The 25,668-nt window shown below is 35.1% G+C and overlaps 1 protein-coding gene across 1 annotated transcript in view; it reads right to left on the bottom strand.

Annotated features, from left to right (window-relative positions):
* Positions 1-3,743: 3,743 nt before the first annotated feature.
* The window catches only part of LOC150078194 (3'-5' RNA nuclease TATDN2-like), a 33,343-nt gene continuing 11,418 nt past the window's right edge, over positions 3,744-25,668 (bottom strand). Inside the window, exons 3-5 of the mRNA XM_090384764.1 lie at positions 23,891-24,020; positions 16,010-16,222; positions 3,744-3,945 (exon numbers count right to left, since the gene is read on the bottom strand). Coding sequence (XP_090240890.1) covers positions 3,805-3,945; positions 16,010-16,222; positions 23,891-24,020 — 484 coding nt within the window. The 3' untranslated portion in view covers positions 3,744-3,804. The remainder of the gene's footprint in view (positions 3,946-16,009; positions 16,223-23,890; positions 24,021-25,668) is intronic.

The following is a 25,668-nucleotide window of genomic DNA, read 5'->3' as shown; positions in this document are numbered from 1 at the left end:
CTAAAGAAACTGGTTGCTATTTGCAACCTGTCAGCGTATTGGACAACCTCTGTGTCACCATCTTCCATTTATTTTCAAACTCAAACATAACCACAACAGTACAAGTTGAGGAACTTTATTGCCATACCTCATATATAAAAATAGTCTTGAACAAAGGTGGAAAATTAGACATGGAAGTGAGCAATAGAATAAGGGAAGTATAAGAAATTACTTAAATTCATTTGGAGCAGAGGAGAATTAGTAAAAAGACAAAATTAAATGTTTATAAGTTTTTAAACCTAATTTAACTTACAGAGCTGAGTAGGAAAAAGGAATTAATCAAATCAGTTAAAATAAATAAATGGAATTAACTGATCAAATCAATAGCAAGACCATTATGGGTATCTTTCCCCTTCCTCTAATAAATTAGAGACTGGGAATATGACATGGGGAAAGATTTTGAGCCATCTCCATGATTATTTATTACACATCAGAAAAAGTACAAGGAGATCATATCTTCAAATTGATTCTCACCAAGGATCCAAACTGTATCCAATATTTGACAGTGCAGAATCAAAAGCAAGTAGCAACCAGTGTCATAAAATGAGTAGCATCAAAAGAAAATTCTGTGGTCAAAGTGGAGGGCTTCAATTTCAAGATAGAACTATTGTGGATTAAGGTATTTCTTGGGCTCTATTAGCTGGATAGACAACTGTGCTGTTGGATGAGTTCATTATGGCAATTCTTCAAGGATTTATCCTGGAAGCTATAAACATTTGTTCCAGTGAAGTTTCACATGAAAAAAGGAAAAATGCCCAAGTGTGAGCAAAAGATGATGATTTTATGTTTTATGGTGCATTGGCAACCTAAGCTAACATAGTGGCAAAAGAAAAAGGCATGGGGTAGTCATAGGCTATCATGAGTATTAAAAGTGTTATGTAACAAAACCACTGATGGGGTAAGTCAAGCAAAAGCAGAGTATGAGAGATTACTGGCAAAGGTAGCTTAAAATGGATCTGCTAAGCCCCTTAGTTAACTGAATTAGAAAACCCACAGACAGCCCAGCAGAAGTGGCAGATGAGATGAATAGATGATATGATACTTTTTGGATCTTTTCAGTTGAAAGGCCATTCACAAACCATGCAGGATTAGTGACAAGACTGAATCAGACAGTTGTAAATCCCAACATCCTACTTATTTAAAAAAAAAAAAACTGCATGTGAGTCTGTCATTCTTTTTGGGGATATTAACAAGATCATCATTAGACTCCCGAATTATTTACCTAGGCTGGAGAAGCACTCTCTCCCCAATCTATAAAGGTGCAAAAGATATGATGGTCAACTAGACCAGTAAGTGTGACTTCAGTTGTGTGCAAGGGTCATGGACCTGATATCTTTAATGGATCACAGCATGAATTTGTTAAAGGGAAGTCTTGCCTGACCAATCTACTTAAGTATTATAACAAAGCTATAAAACACTTAAATGTAAGAAAACTGACATTATTTAAAAATCTATCACGTCTTCACTAAGACTTGGTAGTTTTCCATAAAAGAGTATTATATAAACTAGCAAATAGGGATTACCAAACAGATGCACTCATTGGATCAAGGGCTGACTAAAAGATTGGAGATAGAATAGTCATAAATGGATATTCCTCAGGGATCAATATTGTGCCACTTCCATTTCTCATCTTCCTTAAACAACGTTGATGAGCGATTAGGGGTGAGTTGAGAAATAGTCTAAAAAAATAGCAACAGATTTATTTCTTCTAAATGTAAGGTTTGGCACCTAGGGAACAGAAATCTAGGAGTTGATAAGCTTGGGAGTGTGTAAAGATGGTTTGGGATAAAAGAGAATTAAGGGTTACAATTCAGTAAAACAAGTGGTCAGGAAGGCACAAGGTGTCTCATTTATGATATACAGGACCTTTGCATGTAAGGAAAAGATGTCATGTCCTTTCTCTTTTCAATTCTCTTTTATCCCAAACCATCTTTACACCCTCCCATGCTTATCAACTCCTAGATTTCTGTTCCCTAGGTGCCAAACCTTACATTTAGAAGAAATAAATCTGTTGCTATTTTTTTAGACTATTTCAGCATTTAGAATATTGTGTTAGGTCTCCAGGCCACACTTGAAGAAAAACAGAGTATCTAGAAAGGGCAACCAGACCAGTAAAAAAAAAAAAAGGCAAACTGCAGCCATTATTAACCCACTGCAGGATGGAAGCCTCCTCAACAATTCATGCTGTGGGAAATTGACCATAATCTGCCATGTCCAGAACAGGGTGCAAACTGCAAAGCTTGGCAACTAGACATCTTAGGGGAAACCTTAGAGGGATACAAGGTCCTGAAAGGAATCAGTAAAAATGAATGAGGGAGGTATATTCTCAATGGTAGAAGAATGAAGAACCAAATTACATAAATGCAAAATTTTGAGAAGTAACAGAAGACTGGATCTCATGAAATTTACTTTTGGGCGGTGTGTTATGTGCCAGTGTAATGTATTGCAATGTTATGACTCATTGGAATGAATTGTCTGCCATGGTGGAGATTTTGGTTACATTCAAAGTTAAATTGTATAGCCACTTTTCAGTGACAGAAGGTATGAATAATAGAAAAATAATGTTTCCTTACATCATTTAGCCATTACAGTATTAAATACTAGGTGAGGAAATGAGAAAAATCTTGGGGTAACAAATTTCTAATCAAAAATAAGAAACAAACTTAAAATAGCATGAACATGTAGGAAGAATGAGAAGTGAGATTAGCTAAACATATATTCAAAGAAAAAAATGAGGTAATAGGATCAGTGGCATCAGGGATCAGTTGATGCCACTGATCCTATTAACTATTTAAAAGAAGGCTAGGGCTAAAAATCTAATAGGAAATAGGATAGCATGGAAGAAAACAGTGAATGGAAGGACAATGGTCCAAGACTGATTTATACACAAGCGGCCTGTACACCCACTGGAATTAGTTATTTGGAGCATTAGCAACTAAGGCCATATTGCTCCAGGATATGCGGTGGTCATTCCCTGACCTTTCTGCATCCTCCATATTTGGTGGTGACGGGCTCTAACCCCAGTCTAATCAAGAAGTGTGTGCTATGTACTGCTGCTCCTTCCCACCTGGCTACGGAGACGCCTAATACACCCACTGGATATAAGATTTGGATGATGATGAAAATTTGCACTTGATTTTCAAAATAAACTGATATTAATAACAGACATTAGTGATAGCTAGATAAGAGATACACATTGATCAGATACTAGAATGTTTTTATTTGTTATATTAATGTTTATTACAAACATACCAGAATAGCTAAAAGTTATGCCATTGTACGATGTACCAGTACATATGAAGTGATACATATACAGATGAAGATTTTTTTATGCAGTAATTATAGTGCACAGAAAAATATACAAGTAAAAAAATATTAATCAGATAACATAAGGATCTATTAGAATTCCCTCTAAAATTAAGAGTTATGTTTTTGCAATGCTGATAGCAAATTTATTTATGAATTCATGCTGAAAAAGAATTCCATACAATATTCATTTTGCACAAAGCAGTAATCTCTCCTCTATAAAATACAACACTGAGATTTTAAAATCATTAACAAATCACATGTGATCAAAAATGTTTCTCTATCCATAAACCATCATACTTTTGTTTTTAAAAAAAAAAAAAAAACTGAACAAAAATCTACACTACACATTTCTCACATTTTATACAAATGTAATGAAATATTCTAGTACCCTTGTCTATACAATTAATTTTTTGGATTAACATATCATATTGGCAATATTCATTATAAAATACAAAATCATATACCATAAATTCTCTGTGTATTCTTCCTCGAAGCAACCAAAACTTCTTCTATAGAAACCCCAGATTTCAGTACGGCTATCTGTGCAGCAACATGTATTGCCATTCCAGGATGTGATGACCTTAGTTCATGGGGCATCTGAAATGCAAACCAATAAATAGTAATTATTGTGCAAATAAATAGTAATTATATTTAGAATTCAGAAGCAATTCTAAACATCCACAGAATTATTTTTTTATCCTCCATCCTGGTGACAATCATTAATACAGTGGATTCTGGTTATTTGGGCCACCAGTTAATCGGGGCAAATCTTAAAAAACAGAAACCAATCGAGAAAATAGCCAGGGTTTACTTCACTTAATTGGGACAGCATGCCGTTTAATCGGGGCAGGAGACCGCAGCACTGGAGATTACCCTACAATTGTCTCCGATGATACCTCGTGGTTCGGTCGAAATTCTGGAGGTCACAACCATAAAACAATTAGCAGGCACCTGTTTATTGGGCTTTTCTGTTATTGAAATCTATCATAAACGGACAGTAAACTCAATCTTACTGAATTTGCGATAATACCGACAGCTGGAATTCCCCACCCACAAATGTCGGTGAGCAGAAATGTCAACTAGTTAGTGTGTACACATTACAGTACTATTAATTATTCTGATTATCATGTATATTCTTCCGATTTTCACGTATCATTTAATTTTAATTGGCAAGGTAATCAAGGGTAAATTTGTGTTTAATATATCTTTACTTTTATAGCCTGTGGATAATATTCCTCCTATTTTCTCTAATTAGAATCGCTGTTTAATAGAATTAAAATTAATTTCACAAACTTGATCACAATGACCGGCGCTTACTGCACATCATATAGTGAACGGTACTTTACTATGTTGAGTTCGTCGTAACGTGATTTGATTGTACAGTGAACCAGTTGTAAGGGGGGGGGCATTTATGTAAGAATTTTCTAGGTCTAGAAATCTTCACAGGTGTTGCTAATCTTATGTGTGTTTCCTTTCCAAGTAGATAGTGGTAAGAAAATAGCTTTAAAACTTTGTCTGATTTGAGTACATGAAATCTGAAATTGAATAAACGATTGGGAATTCTGTTCTATAAGTTGAAACTGATTCTTGTGATACATAAGTAGATGAAGAGGATTACTACATCAAAAAAATAAAATAAATAAAGTAACAAACAGCTTATTTTTTTTTTTTCATGATTTGATTTATGTCCAACAGAATAATTTCAATCTTGATTTCATTATTTTTGATATTGTCTAACATTAGAATAATTTCGCTCTATTGGACAATTGCCAAAATAAGAGAAATTAATGTTTAAAAGGTTATGTACAATGTGTTTATTTTAAAATGATGAGCTTGGGCATGTTGAAAAACTCACTTGTAAAAGGGTTAAATATTTATTCAGTAAAGCTAGTCCATAAATTCATAATACATATATATTTTAATACTTTGTATACATATATTCTTTCAAATCCTCTGTTGTCTGATACTCTGTGTTTATGCATATTGAAAAGTTGTAAAAGAAGGTTGTAAGTGTAAGGAACAAACTAATCTATGGTATACCAAAAAATAATTAAAAAAGTGTCATATCTAGTCAATCACTGAAACTGTGAGAAAAGACAGCAATGTGTAGGTCTCTGTCTGACATAAATGTTGTGCAAATAAATAGTAATAATATTTAGAATTTCTAAAATAAGTAGGGTTAAGGCCAAAAACACTTACAAAAGGAGAATATGTTGCTTGACAAAATGAACAGAACACGTAAACGAATGCAGCTTGCATTGAAGCAGGACAAAATTTGGTATGGTAGTGTACCATAGAATAACAATGAAATGAGGAGACAGCAAGTAACTTCAGACAGGTATAAGAGGCATTTATAGGAGTTGTATAAGAATTACCAAAAAGGTCAAATTACAGAAGTTAATAAAAGATGCTTGAAAATATGATCACATGACATCAGTGTGGCATCTGATCCCCTCCAATGGCTAAACAGGCCTGACAGCTGTGAAACATGCTTGATATAAGATTCTGTGGCAACATATCCCATTCTTCCACCAGTGCAGACTTTAGCTCACCAAGTGACCAAGGAATTGGCTATAAACATGCAATGCAACATCCCACACATGTTTGATCAGATTTAAGTTCAGTTTCTGATGGATGTCTTGTTTCGAGGTATTCCTCTTTAGCTCTGTGCAATGACATGCACCTTTTATTTAAAATAACTCCCTAAAATTTTGGTGCATCTTGTACACCGGAATAAACAGAGCATGGTACAAATTAAAAAAAGAAAGAAAAAAAAAGATAAATGCTGACAGTGCCACACATTTTTACTTATTCCCCCCCATGTTGTTTAAAATGATAATTGATAATTATAAACATTAAAAAAACAAAAATCATAATTTTCATTTAACTTACATTGGAATGAAAAATCTTAATTTTCATTTAATTTACTTTGTTCATTCATACATTGTTTCCTTTTCTGTGCTGGACTGTATTTATCATGAACTTAATATGCATTAACACACTCTTATTTCCGTTTTCTTCTCGAATTTACTGATTACTCCTATTTTCTCTGCTTGAGGTTGTTATAGTCTTCTCAGTTTAGGTGCTAATATTTCTTACATTTTTAGATATATCTTTGACATTAGAAATAGTAGGTTCTTTTTATTTATTTTTACTTATTCTGTTTGCTCTTCTTTGGATCAACTGTAAACCATATGCTTGTTTTTAATAGTACACTGCTCGACAGAATTAACGGAACAATGTTTTTCATAAATATTTTATTGTGAATAGTGTCGCTGAAGGCGAATATTTGAGATAATAGGCATCCTGGCATGCAAATTCCGAGCATCCAATAGAAATCAATCTAACAACTTACAAAGATGCACACAAATTATTCATGCCTATAAAATCATGGGTTGCGACCACGTCACTTCATACTCATTTTTTGGCTTTCTCAGTGGGATAGCCGCATCTCCAGTACTAAGAATGGCACTTCGTTGTCATTTAGATGATTCTTTGAGATTGCGAGCCAGTGGACGACTTGAAGCCAGGCAGTCGCAGGCAGAAGTGGCACATTGGCTGAATATGTCACACAGTATCATCTTGCTGGCCAAGGTCACCTTAGGGCTTTTGTCAACCAGAACAGACCACTATCTGGCTCTAACAAGAAGAGCCAGATAGTGGTCTGTTCAACAAGAAGAGCATGGAATCCAAGATGTCCTGTCAACTGTCTCTTGAGATTGCTGCGGCCACATGAAGACATTTCCAACTGGACTGTGTTAAGAAGGCTCAATTCAAATCGACTCTATGCAAGGAAGCCAGTGGTTTTCTATCCCATTAACCCCAAACCACTGCAGAGACCATCGAAATTGATGTCATGAATATGTGACTTGGAGCCCTGACAATTGAGGTATAGTTTTATTCTGTGATGCAGACCGGCTAGCCAGGTGGGTAAAGTGCCTGCCAAGCACCCAAAGGTCACGAGTTCGAATCCTGCCTCGGGTTTGGATCAGAGTAAAATGCAAAAACTTTGGGAAGTGCATTATGGCCACAGAAATCGATGCGCCAACAACTAACAAAAAAAAAAAAAAAAAATTTATTCTCTGATGAATCCCATTTTAGCCTTCAAACAGGTTCTAGACATTTCATCAGGAGACGAGGTATATGGTACCATCCCTCCAACATCAGAGAAAGGGCCACTTATGGTTTAGACAGTGTTCTCATGTGGGGTGGAATAATGATCAATGGCCACACCCCTCTTCATGTTTTTGATAGGGGTACCATAACTGCACAGAGGTACCACGAAAATATGGTATTCAGTATTCTATATAAAACTAATACAATTTCTATTCTAAAAATCACCTTTTATAGAGATAAATAGCTTAGTTATTCAGCAAAAATTTCAACTTCTGAGGACTTGGAACGAATTATCAAAAAACAGTGTGTTATTGGGTTCACATTACAATATTTTCACAATACGGTGGTATCTTTGGAACAAATTAATATCATAAAGAGGGGGTCCATTGTATCATTTATAAGATGAAAAAGATGTCTGGACTTAAAATTCAAAGGTATAAATGATCCTATGTAAGGTAAGTATTATGTTTAACACTGAATAATACATTACGTATAAATTATACATAGATGCAATTATTATCCCAGTCTTTAATTGTATGAACAAAATTACCTACTGCAAATATGTTTGTATTTTTATTTTTATTATTTTATAAGAGCTATTATTTTTAAGTTTGATAAGGAAATAGGTCTCAATCTTGTCACTTGAGTCACACTTAAAAGATGAATTAAAATTAAAAGATGAATATTCATGGCACACCTAAATAGTGATTGCCATTGAACTCAATGGTGTTTTCCATAATTTTGTAGCACACTTTAGCATTAGTAGAGGCATTTGATGCAAGAAAGCAAGCTTATGCAGCATCAGCCAAAAAAAAATAAATAAAATAAATAAATAAAAAATAACCACTTCCACTTCACCCCTCTGTTCATTCGAAATACCTGTCCAGCTGAGCCTTAAACTTATTTAGGCTATAAACTTCCACGACAAGGGATGGAAGTCTGTTCCACCAACCAACAACCCGCTGGCTAAAGGCAAATTTCCTCACATCTATCCTACATCTGTCCTTCCTCAATTTGAATTTATGCCCTCTCAGGTGATTATTCTGAGCAAGAGGAAGAATCCCATCAGTATTGAGCATGCTCAAACCATTCAAGGCTTTATACACCTCTATCAGATCACCTCGCTAGTGCCTAGTCTCCAGACACTAATTTGCAAAACTTAAGCCTTTCTTCGTAAGAGCACCCCTTTGTTCCATTCACTAATCTTGTTGCCCTTCTCTGTACTCGTTCCAGCATCTCTACATCCTTCTTGAAATGAGGCCTCCAGACCTGTATACAGTGCTCTAGGTGTGGCCTGACCATTGCCTTATACAAGGGAATAATCACCTCCTTATCCCTGCTAGAAAAATTCCTATATATCATCATGAGCTACTCTTGCAGCCCGTCTGCACTGCTCAGAAAACTTCATATCTGCCATACTCCCAGGTCCCTTTCATTCTCTACCACTGTCAGGGTAGTACCACAGAGTTGATACGTTGCTCTGTGGTTGCTGTTTCCCATATGTAGTTCTTTACATTTGTCAATGTTAAACTTCATTTGCCACCTCTCAGCCCATCTGCTCAACCTTTCCAGATCCTGTTGCAGTAGCATAGTGTCAGTAGTGTCCTTGACAACCCTGCCAACTTTCGTATCGTCTGCAAACTTGGACATTAAGCTTGATATACCATCATCAATATCATTTATAAATACAGAAAACAATAAGGGACCCAATACTGAACCCTGAGGGACTCCACTAATAACATTAGTCCACGATGAGCAGTGTCCATTGATTACCACTCTGTCTTCTCCCGCTCAACCACCCCTTTATCCATAGCAGCAATTTGCCTCCAATGCCACTCTGCACCAATTTGTGCAGCTGTCTTCCATGAGCAACAGTATCAAAAGCCTTTCTAAGATCCAAGTATATAATATCAAAGATATTCCCTGCATCCAGTTCTTTTGTGACTGCATCATAGTATCCAATCAAATTGGTCAGGCAAGACTTCCCCTCAACAAAACCATGCTGTGTCTGAGCTATAACTGAAGTCTTGCCTAGATGATCCTGCAGTGCTTCTTTAACTAGTGCCTCCATTAATTTTCTGGGACAGAAGTTAAACTAACAGGTCTATAATTACTTGTGTCGCCCTTTGATCCTAATTTGTGAATTGGGGTCACATTTGCACATCTCCAGTCCATGGGTACTTCCCTTAGTCCAAGGAAGCTCTCATAATTATGGCTAAGGGTTTGCTTACTTCCTTTGCTGCCTCCTTTAATATAACTGGATAGATCCCATCCACCCCAGGTGCCTTTCTTGTATTTATCTTCAACAATTTCTCCTCCACTTTACTCACAGTTATTACAAGATTCTCTAACTTACCCTAGCTTACTGCCAGAGTTGAATACACCTCTGGCATTCCCCTCGCTGAATAACTCCTCATGTGTGAATGTCGATGCAAAATATTCATTTAGTTTGTTAGCTACCTGAGCAGAATTATCAACAGTTGATCCATTGATATCAAGTGGACCAATTGATTCATCCCCTTTCTTCTAGAGTTTACATAAGGAAAGAACTCTGCTGTTTTTCTTTGCATCCCTTGCCAAAGATTTCTTGTAATCTGCCTTCGCCTGCCTAACCTCCTTTGTAACTTGGTTACAGATCAACTTGTATCTATCATAGGCTTCTGTGTCATGTGTTAATTTGTATGTATCCCATGCATTTTTTTTTTCTGCCATATGTCTCATTAGTTCATCTGACATCCACTTAGGCCTAAACCTTGAACAATATTTCTTAGTTGGTATGTAAAGCCTAGTAGCTTCCAAGATAAGTTCTTTGAATGCTTCCCATTTTGAATTTGCTGTTGGTAACATCGTCAGTTGGTCCCACTGTATAGAATTTAAATACCGTCTCAGTCCATCGTAGTCGCCTTTACGAAAGCAATAACCCTTCCCTTTACCCCTAATGGTAGCTACCTCCTTGAGTAAATCCCACTTCAGCACACTGTGATCACTGCCACCTAGTGGTTCATTTACCTGCAGATTCTTAATGCATGAAGAATCACTACTGATAATCAAATCAAGAGTATTACTCCCTCTAGTTGCCTCCCGAACATGCTGATGTAGAAAACAATCATCCAATAAATCCACAAAAGCCTTGCTAGTGTGTGAGTGACCAGCCCCCAAATTCCAGTCAATATCTGGGAAATTAAAATCCCCCATTATAAGACTCTCTGATTTACTGGCCCACTATTTCCCCGTACAGTTTCTTATTATACTCATCAGAGTCATTAGGCCTATAGCACACTCCTACTCTCAATTTTGATCTCCCAATGCTTATGTCACACCAAACTGACTCGACACTGAACTGTCCAGCAATGTCGACTGGCTTCACTTCCTTGGATTTTATGTATTTCTTAACTAATAGCATAACCCCTCCTCCCTTCCTATCCTGTCTGTAGACATTGTACTCCCCAAATTCCAGTTCTGCATTCCTTATATCTGTGTGACACCACGTCTCTGAAATCCCCACTATATCTGCCTTTGATGTTTTGAGCAATACCTCAAATTCATCAAATTTATTTACTAAACTCCTAGCATTGGCATACACGCAAGTATACATGCACCTGTTCTTTTTCTTAACTACCCTAACACAACCGATGTGTTTATTTGTACACCAATGATTCCCAGCAGTCTCTGAAATATCCTGCATTTTATTTTCCAGGCTGCGGCTCATTCCAGTAGAAGCAGTGCAAGAATCACTTTCACCTCTGCCAGTGGCTACTGTTAATCTATTAGTCCTTGTATCCCCCCAATCTAGCAGTTTTCCGACCCACCTAACACTGCCTCGATAGCATCAGCAAACATTCTTGCACCCTTTCTATTTAAGTGTATCCCATCCCTGTAGAAGCAGTCTCTCCTGTTAACAAGTACAGACCAGGCTGAAAAAAAAAATCTACCACTTGATATGTTGTTGTTGTTGTTGTTTGTTTTTTAGGAGCATTAGCAACTAAGGCCATATTGCTCCAGGGATATGCGGTGGTCATTTCCCAACCTTTCCGCATCCTCTGTATTTGGTGGTCACTGGCTCGAACCCCGGTCTAATCAAGAAGCGTGTGCTATGCACTGCTGCTCCTGCCCACCTGGCTACAGAGACACATGGCACACTTGAAAGGGCTACTAGTTGAGATACAGTGATAAGGAATTTAACCAGTTTGAAATTTGTCATGTATACAAATATCTAATATATTAGTAATAAACTTATGATTAAATTTGTTGTTAAGTCCATATGGGTTGGGTATAAGGATTTAAATTTAACATAAAAGCTCTTCCTAACTTATTCTCATTTTTATTGTTACTATTAATATGCACAGTACTATTAATATGTACACCTGTATATATGTATACATAAAAATAAACTGTAAATAAGTAATATAGAAAATAATAAAGGAAAGAAAAACAGAAGAAAAAGAAAGAAAAGGATGTCAGTAGAATAACCATCATCAGTGGCTGCAAAGTATTACCTACCACAATGCAAAGATATAATTAGAATATAAAATAGGTTAGTCTTATGGAAGACTAAGTAAGTGATGAATAGAAAGTAAGCCAGTATGTAACTACAACAACGGGGGGGGGGGGGATAAATCAAAATAAGGGTGTTGCAAAAGGGATGCAAAATTTTTTGCAAAATTCAAATTTAGTGGCACCCCCCCACCCTTGATGGCAACTGGTCCAAATTAAATGAAATATCACTATAAATGGAAATGAAAACCAACTACAAAAACGTGACCAATAGCATGAAACAAAAATAAATAAAATAGACCCACCATTCTGCCCCATTTCATCAGAGGACCACAAAGCTAAGAATAGTTGGGGAGTCACTGCATTTTGAATATTAAACAAATCAATGTACCGCCAAACTGAAAGACATACTAATCAACCTGCCAGTGCAAAAGATATGAATAATGGTGGTCCTCATGCAATTAAAATTAATGATAACAGCAACGCTAAACTACTGACACAGAATAACAGTTAAATAAAAATACATTCAAAAGAAATTGAACTATACATGGCAGTATGAGTGGTGAATTAGCATTACTCACTACTAACCATGCAACATAAACTTTAAATAAATAAATAATAAAGGAACAAGTAATATAAAAAAAAAATTAAGTCAATTCCTAATTAGGTCAACAAAGAAAAATTTTATTTTAGTTACTTTTTATTAAATAATTACAATTAATATAAATATGTATATACATATGACAGAATCACAATATTAAATGGCAAAATAGAAAGCCAATTTCCTTGCAATTTTCCATTTTCCTTTCTATATATGGTGTTGGACTATTATTTTTATTCACATGTTTCATTTTCCATTTTGTTCCCTCCTTGACTCAGACTAGAACCCAGAATGAAAAAAGAATCTGAAAAAGAAATTTTTTTCCAGCGATCTACACGCTTCGCCACTGACGGTATTTATTCCTAAATTTATATCCTGCTAAATATCTTATAGAAGAGAAATTTTTTTCTCCCATATAAAACTAAAATTAATTAATGAATTAATATTTGAAAAAACTGTATTAACATCAAGTGTCATCCACTACAAGTTTAAAAAAATGTATCTGAACTTGAGTTACAGAATAACAAAAATTTATCAAAAAATTATTGATTTTCGCAAGAATTGAACTCGCATTCTTCACCTTCACGTGAAAAATACTGAAATCCTTGCATTTTACCGATTGAGCTACTGCCTCTTGATTTCAATTTTATTCCTAAATTTATATCCTGCTAAATATCTTATATAAGAGAAATTTTTTTCTCCCATATAAAACTAAAATTAATTAATTAATATTTGAAAAAACTGTATTAACATCAAGTGTCATCCACTACAAGTTTAAAGAAATGCATTTAAACTTGAGTGGATGAATAAAAAGTATTTTATTAACGATTGAAAATTTGAACAAGATATAAAAATATATATGTAGGGAGAGTGTGAACTAATAGTAGGAATTGAAAAATAGGAAGAAAATCAGTATAACAAGCACTAATGATATTTCAGGCAATTTGAACCATTGAAAGGTACCACTAAATTTGAATTAATTGGGATTTTTTAAAAAATTTTTTAGCACATTCCTTCTGCAGCACCCTTTATCTTGATTTATTCCCCCCTGCTTCAGTTACATATTGTTTCACTTTCTATTTGCCACTTACTTGGCCTACCATACAACTGGAATACAGCCACTCCCTGGCTTACGTAACACTAGACTTACGGAAATTTGACTTTACATGTTTTTGCTGGACGGTGAAACCTTAAAAAAATTGTGGAAACATTTTGCATCCTGTAGGAATAAATGGAGGTATCAGGAAAATATCGTAATATCAACCCAATAACGTTTTTTTTTTTTTTTTTTTTTTTGGTAATTCGTTCCGAGACCTCGTAAGTTGAAATTTTTGCTATATAACTAACCTATTTATCTCTCTAAAAGGTCATTTTTATAATGGAAATTGCACTACAACATTCATCATTATCATATATTCCGTTATAAGAATCAATTTTGAACGCCTTTTGATATTTTTCAAAAACACGTTTCTGGAGGTCACTACCATAAAACAATTTGCACTTTGTGGTTTATTGGGCTTTTCTGTTAGTGCAATCTATTATAAACGGGTAGTAAACTATCTTATTGCATTTGCGATAATACCGATAACTGGAATTCTGCCGGATCTTACATTACAGTATTATGGTGAAATGAGATCCCCTTCACCGAAATCATATAAAAAACAAATAAATTTTCAGAATCTTCTCTTCATTCCTATTTACTTATAACAATGGTGAAGGGAAAGGGACCAATGGAAAGTGCAAGTGCTGGCAGTGCTAGGAAACTAAACAAAATTGATTTAGAAAATGAAGATGATTCATGAAAACAAAGCAGGACAAAGTTTGTCATCTATTGTACGGAATTAGGTCTCACTGCTTCAACAGTGAATATTATTTTAAGGGACAGTGCACGTATAAAAGAACATGTTAAAGAATCAACGCATTTAAGATCAACAGTGATCACAAAACAGTGTTCAGGTGCTATATCGAAGATGGAAAAGCTATTAATAATATGGATGGAAAATCAGATTCAGAAGCAAGTGAACCTGAGCCCAATGGCCATTCCATTCAAGCAAAAGCAAGAAGTGTTTATGAAGATATTAAGGATAAGTACAGCGAACCCCAAGCCAAGTTCATGGCAAGCAACGGGTGGTTTGATAGGTTCAAACATTACGCTGGTTTCCAAAACATTAAAGTATGTGGTGAAGTCGCCAGTGCTGATTCTGTAGCTGCAGAGAAATTGTGATGTGTTGGAAAAAACCCCTTCTAAATCTCCACAGCCCACAACTTCCGTAGCGGTGTGCTTATTTATCAGCTGGAGACGCTGATTCTGGCAACAATGCTCAAAAGGTAAAACTTGCTGATGTTTTGCCTGTCTCCTCTCTCTTTTTGTAATTTTATAATTTTGAAATTTTTGTAATTTTGTACACTTTTGTAATTTTTCCTGCACTTGAGATTAAAAAAATTGAATAAATTCTATATCTGCAATAAGGCCTCTAAGGTTGGGATTATTCATACCACAAATTTAAACATATACACCAACCGTTTATAACTGATTTAAAAATAAAATAAAATGATACAAAAGACTAATATAATATTTGCAAAAAATATAATTATTTACAAAAAATTAATTTACAACAAAAATAAAATAAGTTAAAATGCATTAAAATATAAATTTAAAATCGATAAAAACACTATTAAAGCTTTCGGAGGTGTCTACCTCCGTCCTCAGCAATAATGAATATTTAAGCGACACATCCTTAAGTACCAGGTTCACGGCACACGTGGATGACCAGGTGCATATTTACATGTTCGTCAAACATTTCTTTTTTGCTTCAATCAAATTTGCGAGTGCTGCATAAGCATTTAGGGAAATTCCGACTTATATAGAGTTCCACGAAATGCAACCCTTACGTAAGTTGGAGAGTAGCTGGGCCAAATTCAAATTATAGGAAAGAGGTTCAGACTGGTCTGAGGAAATTATTTTAGCTAGAGAGTTGTTAATTACTAGAAGAAAAATTGTCTTTGGGGATGGCTGAGGCTATCCAAGGTGAACTGGATAGGTACCTACATGGAAAGGGAATCACAGACAATATATACATATTTTTTAATTTTAATTTAATTAATTTATTTACTTTTTATTTTTTTTAGCTGGTGTAGAAAAAATTTGGGCTTCCTTGCACCACATGACTAATACCAACTTGATTAACATCTATAACTCTGGCACATATTAAATGAAACATTCCTAAGGTTGGTAAACTGCTTAACGAAGAAATGAAGTTTGTAAAATTTTATTTAAATCCATGCTAATGTCCTTGAATCTCATCTGGAACCCTTTTAGTGCCCCTCCCATGTGTGCATGCACATACATGTGAGGGGGAAGTGTTAGGAATTAAAATGAAAAATCTTATATACATTTTATTGCACTATAACTTATTTTCATTAACAGTAAAAAAAAAAAAAAATACTTACAGCTCTAGGAAGAAAATAAGGTGCATCTGTTTCTAGCAACAAACGATCCAGAGGAATCTGCCTAATGACTTCATGAATCTGTTTTGCTGTTGGAAAGGAAATTACATTTGTAAAGCCTAGACAGAGACTTGGAAATGCTTCTAACCAAACTTTAGCCTCTTGCCAATTTCCAGTAAAGCAATGCCTGTGGATACGATAATTTTTGGGGACAAGCTATATTTTCAAAAAGAAAAGCAAAAATTAGTCTTATTAAACTTAAGTTATTTAAAAATTTTTAGTTTTTTTTTTTTGATTAGCCAGGCAGTTTGCAAATAAAATATTAAATTAAAAACCAGTTTGGTTAAATAATGTCTTAAAACAGATAACTTTTTTTTTTGGGGAATTCAATCTAATCAACTTCTTATAATAAGGGTTCCGTTTAGGAAGCCTGTCCTTAAGTCAAAATTTCACGTAATTGGGAAACCAACCAAAATCTGTATATAAACACAAACTTAAGTTCCTGATTTAAAAAATCACTATGTCTTACAGCATTTGTATATTACAATTACACACTCATAACATGTGCATTCAAATATTATTTAAAAAATAAAACTTTTAAAGCATGTATACATCAACTTATTTCTGGTTTGTGTGTGGGGGGGGGGGTATATACGACACTGATATTAGTTGGAGGAGGAGGATGAGGCTCAATAGGGAGCTATCCACATTGTCAATATCAGACTCGTCTTCCAGCTCTAAAAAGCTAAAGAAGTAGAAGGCCCGTAGAAGTATAGTGCAGAAGATGGATATGGCAAAGAAGTTGGAGTCAAGAGAATCTGCAAGTTGAGGAGGTTGCTCTCTCACAAATTTATCGAGGGAGGTTTGAACAAATGCCTTCTTTTTTCTCACAGTAGACTTTAATAAAGGCTAGGAACTTTTTTCATGTTCTTTTATTAATTTCATTCTCTATCTTTTACTATTGTATTCAGTGGATGTTGCCAGCCTTAAATCACGTGAAATGGTCATTATTGTTTTGCCACCTTCATACATTTTCACAATTTCTAATTTTTGCTCTAACATAATTGTATGCTGCTTTTTCAAAATACTGAGAATTCCAGGTCTGCTCACATGCTTTCCTGCCATACTGACTAGGATAACACACAAAAATAAAAAAATAAATAAAATATTGTGCGAGGCAGGGTAGTAGTTCACTGACAATTTAACATCTTCAATTTGAAGCCAACATTTAAGAAAATCTCTTCTGCCTTGTGCCCATTTTATTACAACTACAAATTAAAACTGCTGTAATCATGAAACAGAAATATGAACTATCAAACAGATGTTTTCCTCTCCCCACTATTCATTAATTTATAGAAAGGGTTACTGATTCTTGAAAGTCACAGATAAGGCCAATTAAATTATTACTAATGCCAGTAACTCAAGGCTGATCACACTGCTTATTGTTACAGATGTAGATCTCACTGGGAAGAAGCAGGGAAAGTGAGATGGGGATTGGTGTCTCATATACTTGAAAGGCAGAGCTACATGATAATTCCATGTAATTCTTTCTAGGAAAAAGAATTCTAGAAGGAAGTAGAGTTTGTTTGTTTTTTTCATTGAAATAAAGGAAGAGTGTTCTAGTGAGGCATATAAGATTTCACTTAAATATTCTAAGCAATAGCCAGGGGTGGCCAACCTTTTCCTACAGTGTGCCACATGCTACCTGCATGCACCAAGTATTTGTTTGGACCATAAGGTGCAGGGGAACTTTAGGCAATGTTTTACAGTTTAAAAAAAAAAAAAAAAAAAAAAAGCATCTTATGGCCAGGCAAAAACTGCAATTCCTTCTATCCATTTTTTACTGGCAACCTCATAGTGGGTAATTATATTAGCCAGACATGATCTGCCCCTAAAGCCATATTGCAATTCCCTTATAATTCCATACCTGTCCAGATAAGTTTCTATTGCACCCTTAAATAAGGACTCCATAATCTTCCCTGGCACAGAAGTCAAACTAACAGGTCTGTAGTTACTCATTTCACCATCTGAGCCACCTTTGTGAACAGGAGACACATTTTATACCTCCAATATATATATATATATATATTTATAATTATATTAGTGATAAAAAAGGAAAGAAAGTTAAAACGACAGTAACTGTAACTAATAATAAAACTGCTGTAATCATGAAACAGAAATATGAACTATCAAAAGATAGTTTTCCTCTCCACTATTCATTGATTTATAGAAAGGATTACTTCTAGTGACTTTCTTGAAAGTCACAGATAAGGTCAATTAAATTATTACTAATGCCAGTAACTCAAGGCTAATCACTATATATATATATATATATATATATATATATAGGGACACTGCCCAAAATCAAAAATGCTCTCACTATGACAGTGAAATGTTTGCTTGAATCTTTTGATGCTTCCTTAGTATATATAACTGGATATATATATATATAGGGACACTGCCCAAAATCAAAAATGCTCTCACTATGACAGTGAAATGTTTGCTTGGATCTTTTGATGCTTCCTTAGTGTATGTATATATATTCTGTCAGCTCTTGGTACCTTGTTCTTTTTAATTGTAATGACTTCACTTCTAGTCTCTTCACAGTTATCATAAAATTATTAAAATCCTAATTAGCTAGCCCACTGGTATCCTTAACTTTAAAAACTTCCTCACAAGTGAATGTGGATGCAAAATATTTATCCAGCTTATCAGCAACCAGTTCAGGATCACCATTACCACAGATATTGAGTGGACCAATATGATTGATTGCTTTCCTTTTACTATTAATATAAGTGAAGAATGATTCTATAATTACAGGCATACCTCGATTAACGAATAGGATGCGTTCCACGAAATTACTTCGTTAAGCGAAACTTCGTTTTCAGAGGTAAAAATACTATGGCCAGAATAGGGATACGTTCCTACGTAAAGAAAATGAAAAGCTTTTTTTCCAACAAAGAAAAGTTTTATTAAATAAACAGTCAACTTACATACAAAGTGAAATCTCATTTTAAAATATGAGGTTAAAGTTGATTGTTGTGCTTTTTTTCTCTTTCATTTAACAATTGCCTATACGGAGTTATTGCATTTAACACTGATCGCTTAACTATAACACTTCTTCCTAAATCAGGATCATTTTCATTAAAAAAATTTAAAACGTTTTCAATGTCATTTAAGCACCTTTTTAAATCTTTGGTTGTTAACACTTTTTCGGCAGGAACTTCTTTAACTTCACCTTCATTATCTTTGTCTTCGTTGCTAACAAGGTTTTCTAAATCTTCCACTGAAAAACAATCATCTTCTGGATTCAATAAATTTCTAACATCCTCTTCATCGACATTTTCGAAACCTATTGATTGAGCCATCTGGATAACTTCATTTCTAATTTCTTGGATGTTATTTTCTTCTTCTAGTACAACTTCTGGTCATATTTTGCGCCAAACTCCATTTAAGCATTTCTTAGTGACTTCTTTCCAAGAACTATCAATGTTTTCAATTGTGTTTTTAATGGTGTAGTTTTTCCAAAAAATTTTAACTGTCATTTCCTCTTTATCCTCTACTTCAGTTAAATTGCTTAATATTCGACGCAGATAATAAGCTTTAAACGATGCTATTATTCCCTGATCCAATGGTTGAATCAGGGAAGTTGTGTTTGCTGGAAGAAACACAACTTTGACAGGAATGCATGTGTCCAACGTGTTAAGATCAGTAGGATGTCCCGGAGCATTGTCTAACAACAAAAGAGCTTTTTCTTCAAAGTTGTTTTTTTGACAATACCGTTTTACTCCAGGACAAAAGTGGTTAACAAACCAATCAGTAAATAACTCCTTGGTAACCCAAGCTTTTCTATTTGCTTTCCATATTACAGGTAAATTCATTTTTATGTTACCTTTTAACGCCCTCGGATTTTCTGAATGGTAAACTAATAACAATTTTAATTTATAATCGCCAGAGGCATTTGATCCAAAGAGTAACGATAAACGGTCTTTGGCTGCTTTGAACCCAGCAGCTGATTTTTCTTCAATAGAAATGAAGCGTTTTGTTGGTAGCCGTTTCCAGAACAAACCGCTTTCGTCAACATTGAACACCAAATTTGGTGGAAAATTTTCACGTTCAATTATTTCCTTTAGTTTTTCTGGAAACTTATTTGCAGCTTCAACATCTGCACTTGCAGCTTCTCCTGTTAATTTTACACTATGAATCCTGGCCCGTTTTTTAAATTTCTCGAACCAACCACAAGAAGCCCCAAAGGTTTCCGTAATTTCTTCAGTTTGTTTAGATTTCAGGTGATTAAACAAAAATAATGCTTTTTCTTGAATCACCATTTGACTTAAAGGCATATGACATTGTGACACAAACTTAACATTTTCTCCATTTTTTCTAAAATTGGATTCCTTAAGCGAGTTAATTTTGCCGCTGTAACATCTGTACAATTCTGAGCAGACTGTTTTATTTTTTCTGATTGACTTAGTATGGTTGTTAAAGTTGATTGCGCTAATCCTAAAGAATGTGCCACATCAGATTTTCTTTCGCCGCTTTCAACACGTCGTACGATATTTAGTTTAGTTTCCAAAGAAATTGCTTTTCTTTTCTTTGATTCTGACATTTTAATTAACTAACACAAAAATATTTCCAATAAAATTTACAAAATCTACGTTATGTAATGCTACAAAGAACCTACGTCAATTATTGCAATGCGCCACACTGAAACAACGTCAATCATGTAAATAACAACTAAATTAAGCTATTGACGTGCAAAACTGTTATAACAGACACGCCCACAGCTCGGGAGCACTCAGGAATACGTAACGAATCGCCGTCAGTCACCAATCGGATGATTGTCAGGCGTTGGCATTAAATTGGAATATTTTTTTATGTTAAATGGGGCCTTGAAATTGCGGACTTCGTTATATCGAGGCTTCGTTATCAGAGGTAACGTTAACCGAGGTATGCCTGTATTCTTTAATTTTTTTTTTTTATCCATTGTGCTTCTATAACTTGAACAAAGGAAAATGTTTAAGGAAGCTATCATTTGGTCTTACTTAAAAGAACTTAATTGTCTACAACCATTGTAATCCCCCTACGAAAACAAAAACACTTTCCCTTTCCTTTGACAGTAGTTACTTCTTTAAATAGATCTCACTTCAATTCAAATGTGATCACTGCTTGTCAGTGGTTACTTTATTTGAAGGTTCTTAATATCTGACGGAGCCTTACCAATGACCAGATCAAGATTATTTCTCTCTCTCTTGTGGCATCTCCAACATGCTGCTTAAGAAGCAGTCATCCAGCAGTTCCAGAAAGGCCTAAATGCTAGGTGAATGACCAATCCACAATTTCCAGTCAATCTCTGAAAAATCAATGTCTCCCATAATAAGACATTCTGATTTGCTGGCCCATTCTATTTATCTGAAGATGTTCACTGTAGTCAAACACAGCAAGACAAGTTGCTGTGTTTGACAAGTTGCTGTGTTTCACACAGCAAGACAAGTTGGTGGAGAAGGATTTGCCAAGATGCTTGATGAAGAAGTGGAAGCACATATTGAAGGCCATCGAGAAGTGTTAACAAATGAGGAATTGGAAGAACTTGAGTCATCTACAGAAGAAGATGAAGTAACTGAAGCTGAACCAGCAATGTGGGCATTACCAAAATTTTCCGAAGTGTTTCTGATTTCACAGACATTAAAGGGCAAAATTATGGAATACGATCCTCAGATGGAAGGAAGCATTAAAGTCACCCATATGATCACTGAAGGATTGCAACCTCAGCAGCAACACTTTGACGAGTTAAAAGGAAAGACAACTTCCAAAAGGCTTCGGCATCCTCCTCCTCATCCTGCCGTATCGTCAGGTCAATAGTAGCCTAATGCTACATCACAATGCCTACGTCATTCACCTCACTTCATCTCATCATGTAGGCTTGTATCATAATCACAAGAAGGGTGAGTACAGTACAATATGATATTTTAAGAGAAAGAGAGACCACATTCACACAACTTTTATTACAGTATATTGTTATAATTGTTCTATTTTATTATTAATTATTGTTGTTAATCTCTTACTGTGTCTAATTTATAAATTAAACTTTATCATAGGTATGCATGTAGTAGTTGTTGTTATTTTGGTTTTTAGGAGCATTAGCAACTAAGGCCATATTGCTCCGGGGATATGCGGTGGTCATTCCCTGACCTTTCCGCATTTGGTGGTCACGGGCTTGAACCCCGGTGTAATCAAGAAGCGTGTGCTATGCACTGCCGCTGCTGCCCACCTGGCTACGGAGGCGCCTATGTATGTAGAGAAAAAAAACATAGTATATATAGGGTTCGGTACTATCCGCAATTTCAGGCATCCACTGGGGGTCTTGGAACGTATCCCCCACGGATAAGGGGGGGAACTACTGTATTTTTTTCTAAACAGCTCCTTCTATACAAATCACAAATCTGCCCTAACGTGGAATACTGTTTCCACATCTGGAGTGATGCCCTCAAATTCCTTGACTCTATCCAAGAGAGCAGTTCAAGTTGATTAATGATCTTCTCTAGCTTGCAAACCCATGCCACTTTCTATCACAGATGTTTAGTTTCGGTTGTATGCTTTTTTTTTAACAAATATTTAAAAGACACTGCTTGTCTCAACATCTGTAATTACACCCTTTTTTTCCAAACTGGTCACCTTCACCTTTCTTTTTCTGTATTTTCTGAAAATCACAATCTACAAAAATTCAAGTTCAATATCAACAAGTACCTTTTGTTTTCTCAACCTTCATTCCATACATGGTACTAGAATATTAAAAGTTTCAATAACTCTCTATATTTGGAAAAATATTGTTCATTTTTTTAGCTTGCATGACCACTTGAGTTATGAAAATTTAAAAATAAATTTTCCGGTGATGATATATGTCATATTCTTAATAGCAGTAGTTGGTGGGGATTAGCATTAGTAGAGGCATACAATGCAAGAAAGCAAACATCAGCCAAAAAAAAAAAAAAAAACACTCCCAATTCATCCCTCCATTAATTCCAAATACCTATCCAGCTTAGCCTTAAATTTATTTAGGCTATCAATTACATACATAGGGCAATATTAAAAGCTTCTAAAGTAGGGAAAAGACACACCCCCAGTGGAATAATTAACAGTATGTAGCTGCATACATTTATTTAAGAATTAAGGTAGTGCAGTATTTAACAGACTTCTTTACAGAAGGTAAACATTAATATAGATTTGCTGATGCATCTTGTGATGGTTCTGTTTCATAACTAGTATTAAATAAAATGAAATTAGGAAGAAAGACATTAACCATGAAGTAAATTTTATATCAAACTTAAGATTAAAAAAAAAAAAAAAAGCGCAGCTAATATGCAGTGCATTACATTTCTTCTTAAATTAACTGAATTTTCTTTTTCTGTGATTAATAGAATGGAAAACTTATCTCCTTTCCAATCAATTACAAAGATTATAACTTTATAGAACACTTAATAAAACTATGGTTTTATATTCACTAAACTTAACAGTTCAGCTTAATTACAACTGTATAATATTTATTATTCTTTGCCATTAATGTCTTTTGTTTTCTTTAAATTTTCTCTCTCTCTCTCTCTCTCGCTCTCTCCACAAGCAACACCATGTTCACAAGTCCTACATAACATACATGGGCTGTGTAAAGCTAACAATACTGCATTGAAATTACATTTAATCCATGAAAATCTCTTTGCTGGAACTCAAGCTGTTACATGCAGGTGGACACACATGGTAAAGACAATAGGCACTTATGTCTTTATATATGCAAACACACTTAAAAAGCAGCAGATTCTAAACAATAAACATAAAGGGAAAAAGAATGGCAGTCAGATAAAATTAAAGGATAAATCTTTAGCTACTTACTTCCTTGAGAATATTTAAGCAGTCCTCATGAGCATCTCGACAATGAATTACTAGGGGAAGGCTCCGATGCAATGCAATCTTTAGTTGTTTCCGAAGTACCAACTGTTGAATCTTTCTGTTGCAGGAATTTCTAAAAAAATAATGATAAAATAGACAATTCAAAGAATAATTAAATCCACAATTAAAATTAAATAAATTTCCTGTAAAAATAAAAAATAAAATATATATATATATATATAATTTTGATATTTGCTTATATAAACCCCTGGCAACATTCCCATATTTACTTATATTAACTGCTGGCAACTCACCGTGGTGGGTTGTCAGACCTTGGTTGAGGATTTTGAGCACTCAGGTATTGTATGACTGCAAGCCAAATTTCTGGAATGACCAAATGGAGTGCAAATCACATGTAGTATAATAGTGCACCATTAGATACTGCTGAACTAATTCAGTGTGAATAAGTTCAATGAGTTACATGCCAACAGGACGATATGCTTTTGTTCAATTGGTGCATGTCTTAATTTTTGTAGACAAGATGGCAAATACTAAGGAACAGGAAATTTACATCAAATTTTATCGTAAACTTGGGAAAAGAGCTTTGGAAACTTAAGAAATGCATAAATAAGTATTTGGTGATTCAATGATATTTGCATTTACAAGGCAGCCAAACCTCTGTTGAGGATTTTGAGCGCTCAGGTTATTATTCATCATCAGACCTGATGAAATTGTTGGAAAAGTGCATCAAGAAAAAGTTCATGATGAAATTGTCAAAAAGGTGCATCCAGTCAATCAAGAGGCCAGATGGCATAAGATTAATGATATTTGTAACACTGTTGGCCCATTGAATGGTATGTGCCAAGCATTTGTAATGAAAATTTAAACATGAAGCAGACTGCTGCAAAATTTGTGCCCAATTTGCTGAGTGATGAACAGAAACAAAACAGGCTTTCTATTTGCAGAGACCTGCAAGCATAGGTCAGAAAGTGCAGAAACTTTGTTTTCAAGGTCATAACAGAATGAAAGCTGGGTTAGTGATTATGACCCAGAAACAATAAAGTAGTGGAAAAGTCCATTATCGCTGCAAAAAAGGCAATGCAGCCAGATCAAGCATCAAGAGCATGCTGACTGTTTTATTCAACAATGAGAGAACTGTTCATCAGGAGTTCCTTCCATCAGGCCAAACTGTAAATCACCAGTTCTACATTGGGGTTCTGCAGAAAACACCCAGACAAATGCCACACTCAGGATTGGTTTCTGCAGCATGATTGTCATGATGCAGAAACCAATCCTGAGTATGGTATTTGTCTGTGTGTTTTCTGCTGATATCCTTCCTTAAATGCCTTAGCCAAGAACAAAAAGGTAATGGTCCCACGTTCTCCTTGTTCTCCCAACTCGGTCCCCTATGACTGCTTCCTGTTCCCCAAAATGAAAATACAATTAAAAGGATGAAGTGATTCAAGCAGAGTTGCAGAAAGTGTTGGGTAGCATCACGAAACGAGAGTTGCAGAGATGCTCCACACGCCTCCGTAGCCGAGTGGGCAGGAGCGGGAGTGCAGTAGCACACACTCTGAGTAGACCGGGGTTCAAGCCCCTGACTGCTGAATACAGTCGATCTGCCAACCCGCACTGGACCAGCGTGGCAGATTATGGTCCATTTCCCTCAGCATGAATTGTTGAGGAGGCTTCCACCCTGCAGTGGGTTGATAATGGCTGCACTTTACTTTTTTACTTTTTCACACGGTGGAAGAAGTGCTGGGATTAATATATAAACTCTT

Source organism: Mastigoproctus giganteus, chromosome 11 (assembly GCF_048544385.1).
Source record: "Mastigoproctus giganteus isolate SK-2022 chromosome 11, ASM4854438v1, whole genome shotgun sequence".
Lineage (NCBI taxonomy): Eukaryota > Metazoa > Arthropoda > Arachnida > Uropygi > Thelyphonidae > Mastigoproctus > Mastigoproctus giganteus.
This window is presented reverse-complemented; position numbering and strand designations above follow the sequence as displayed.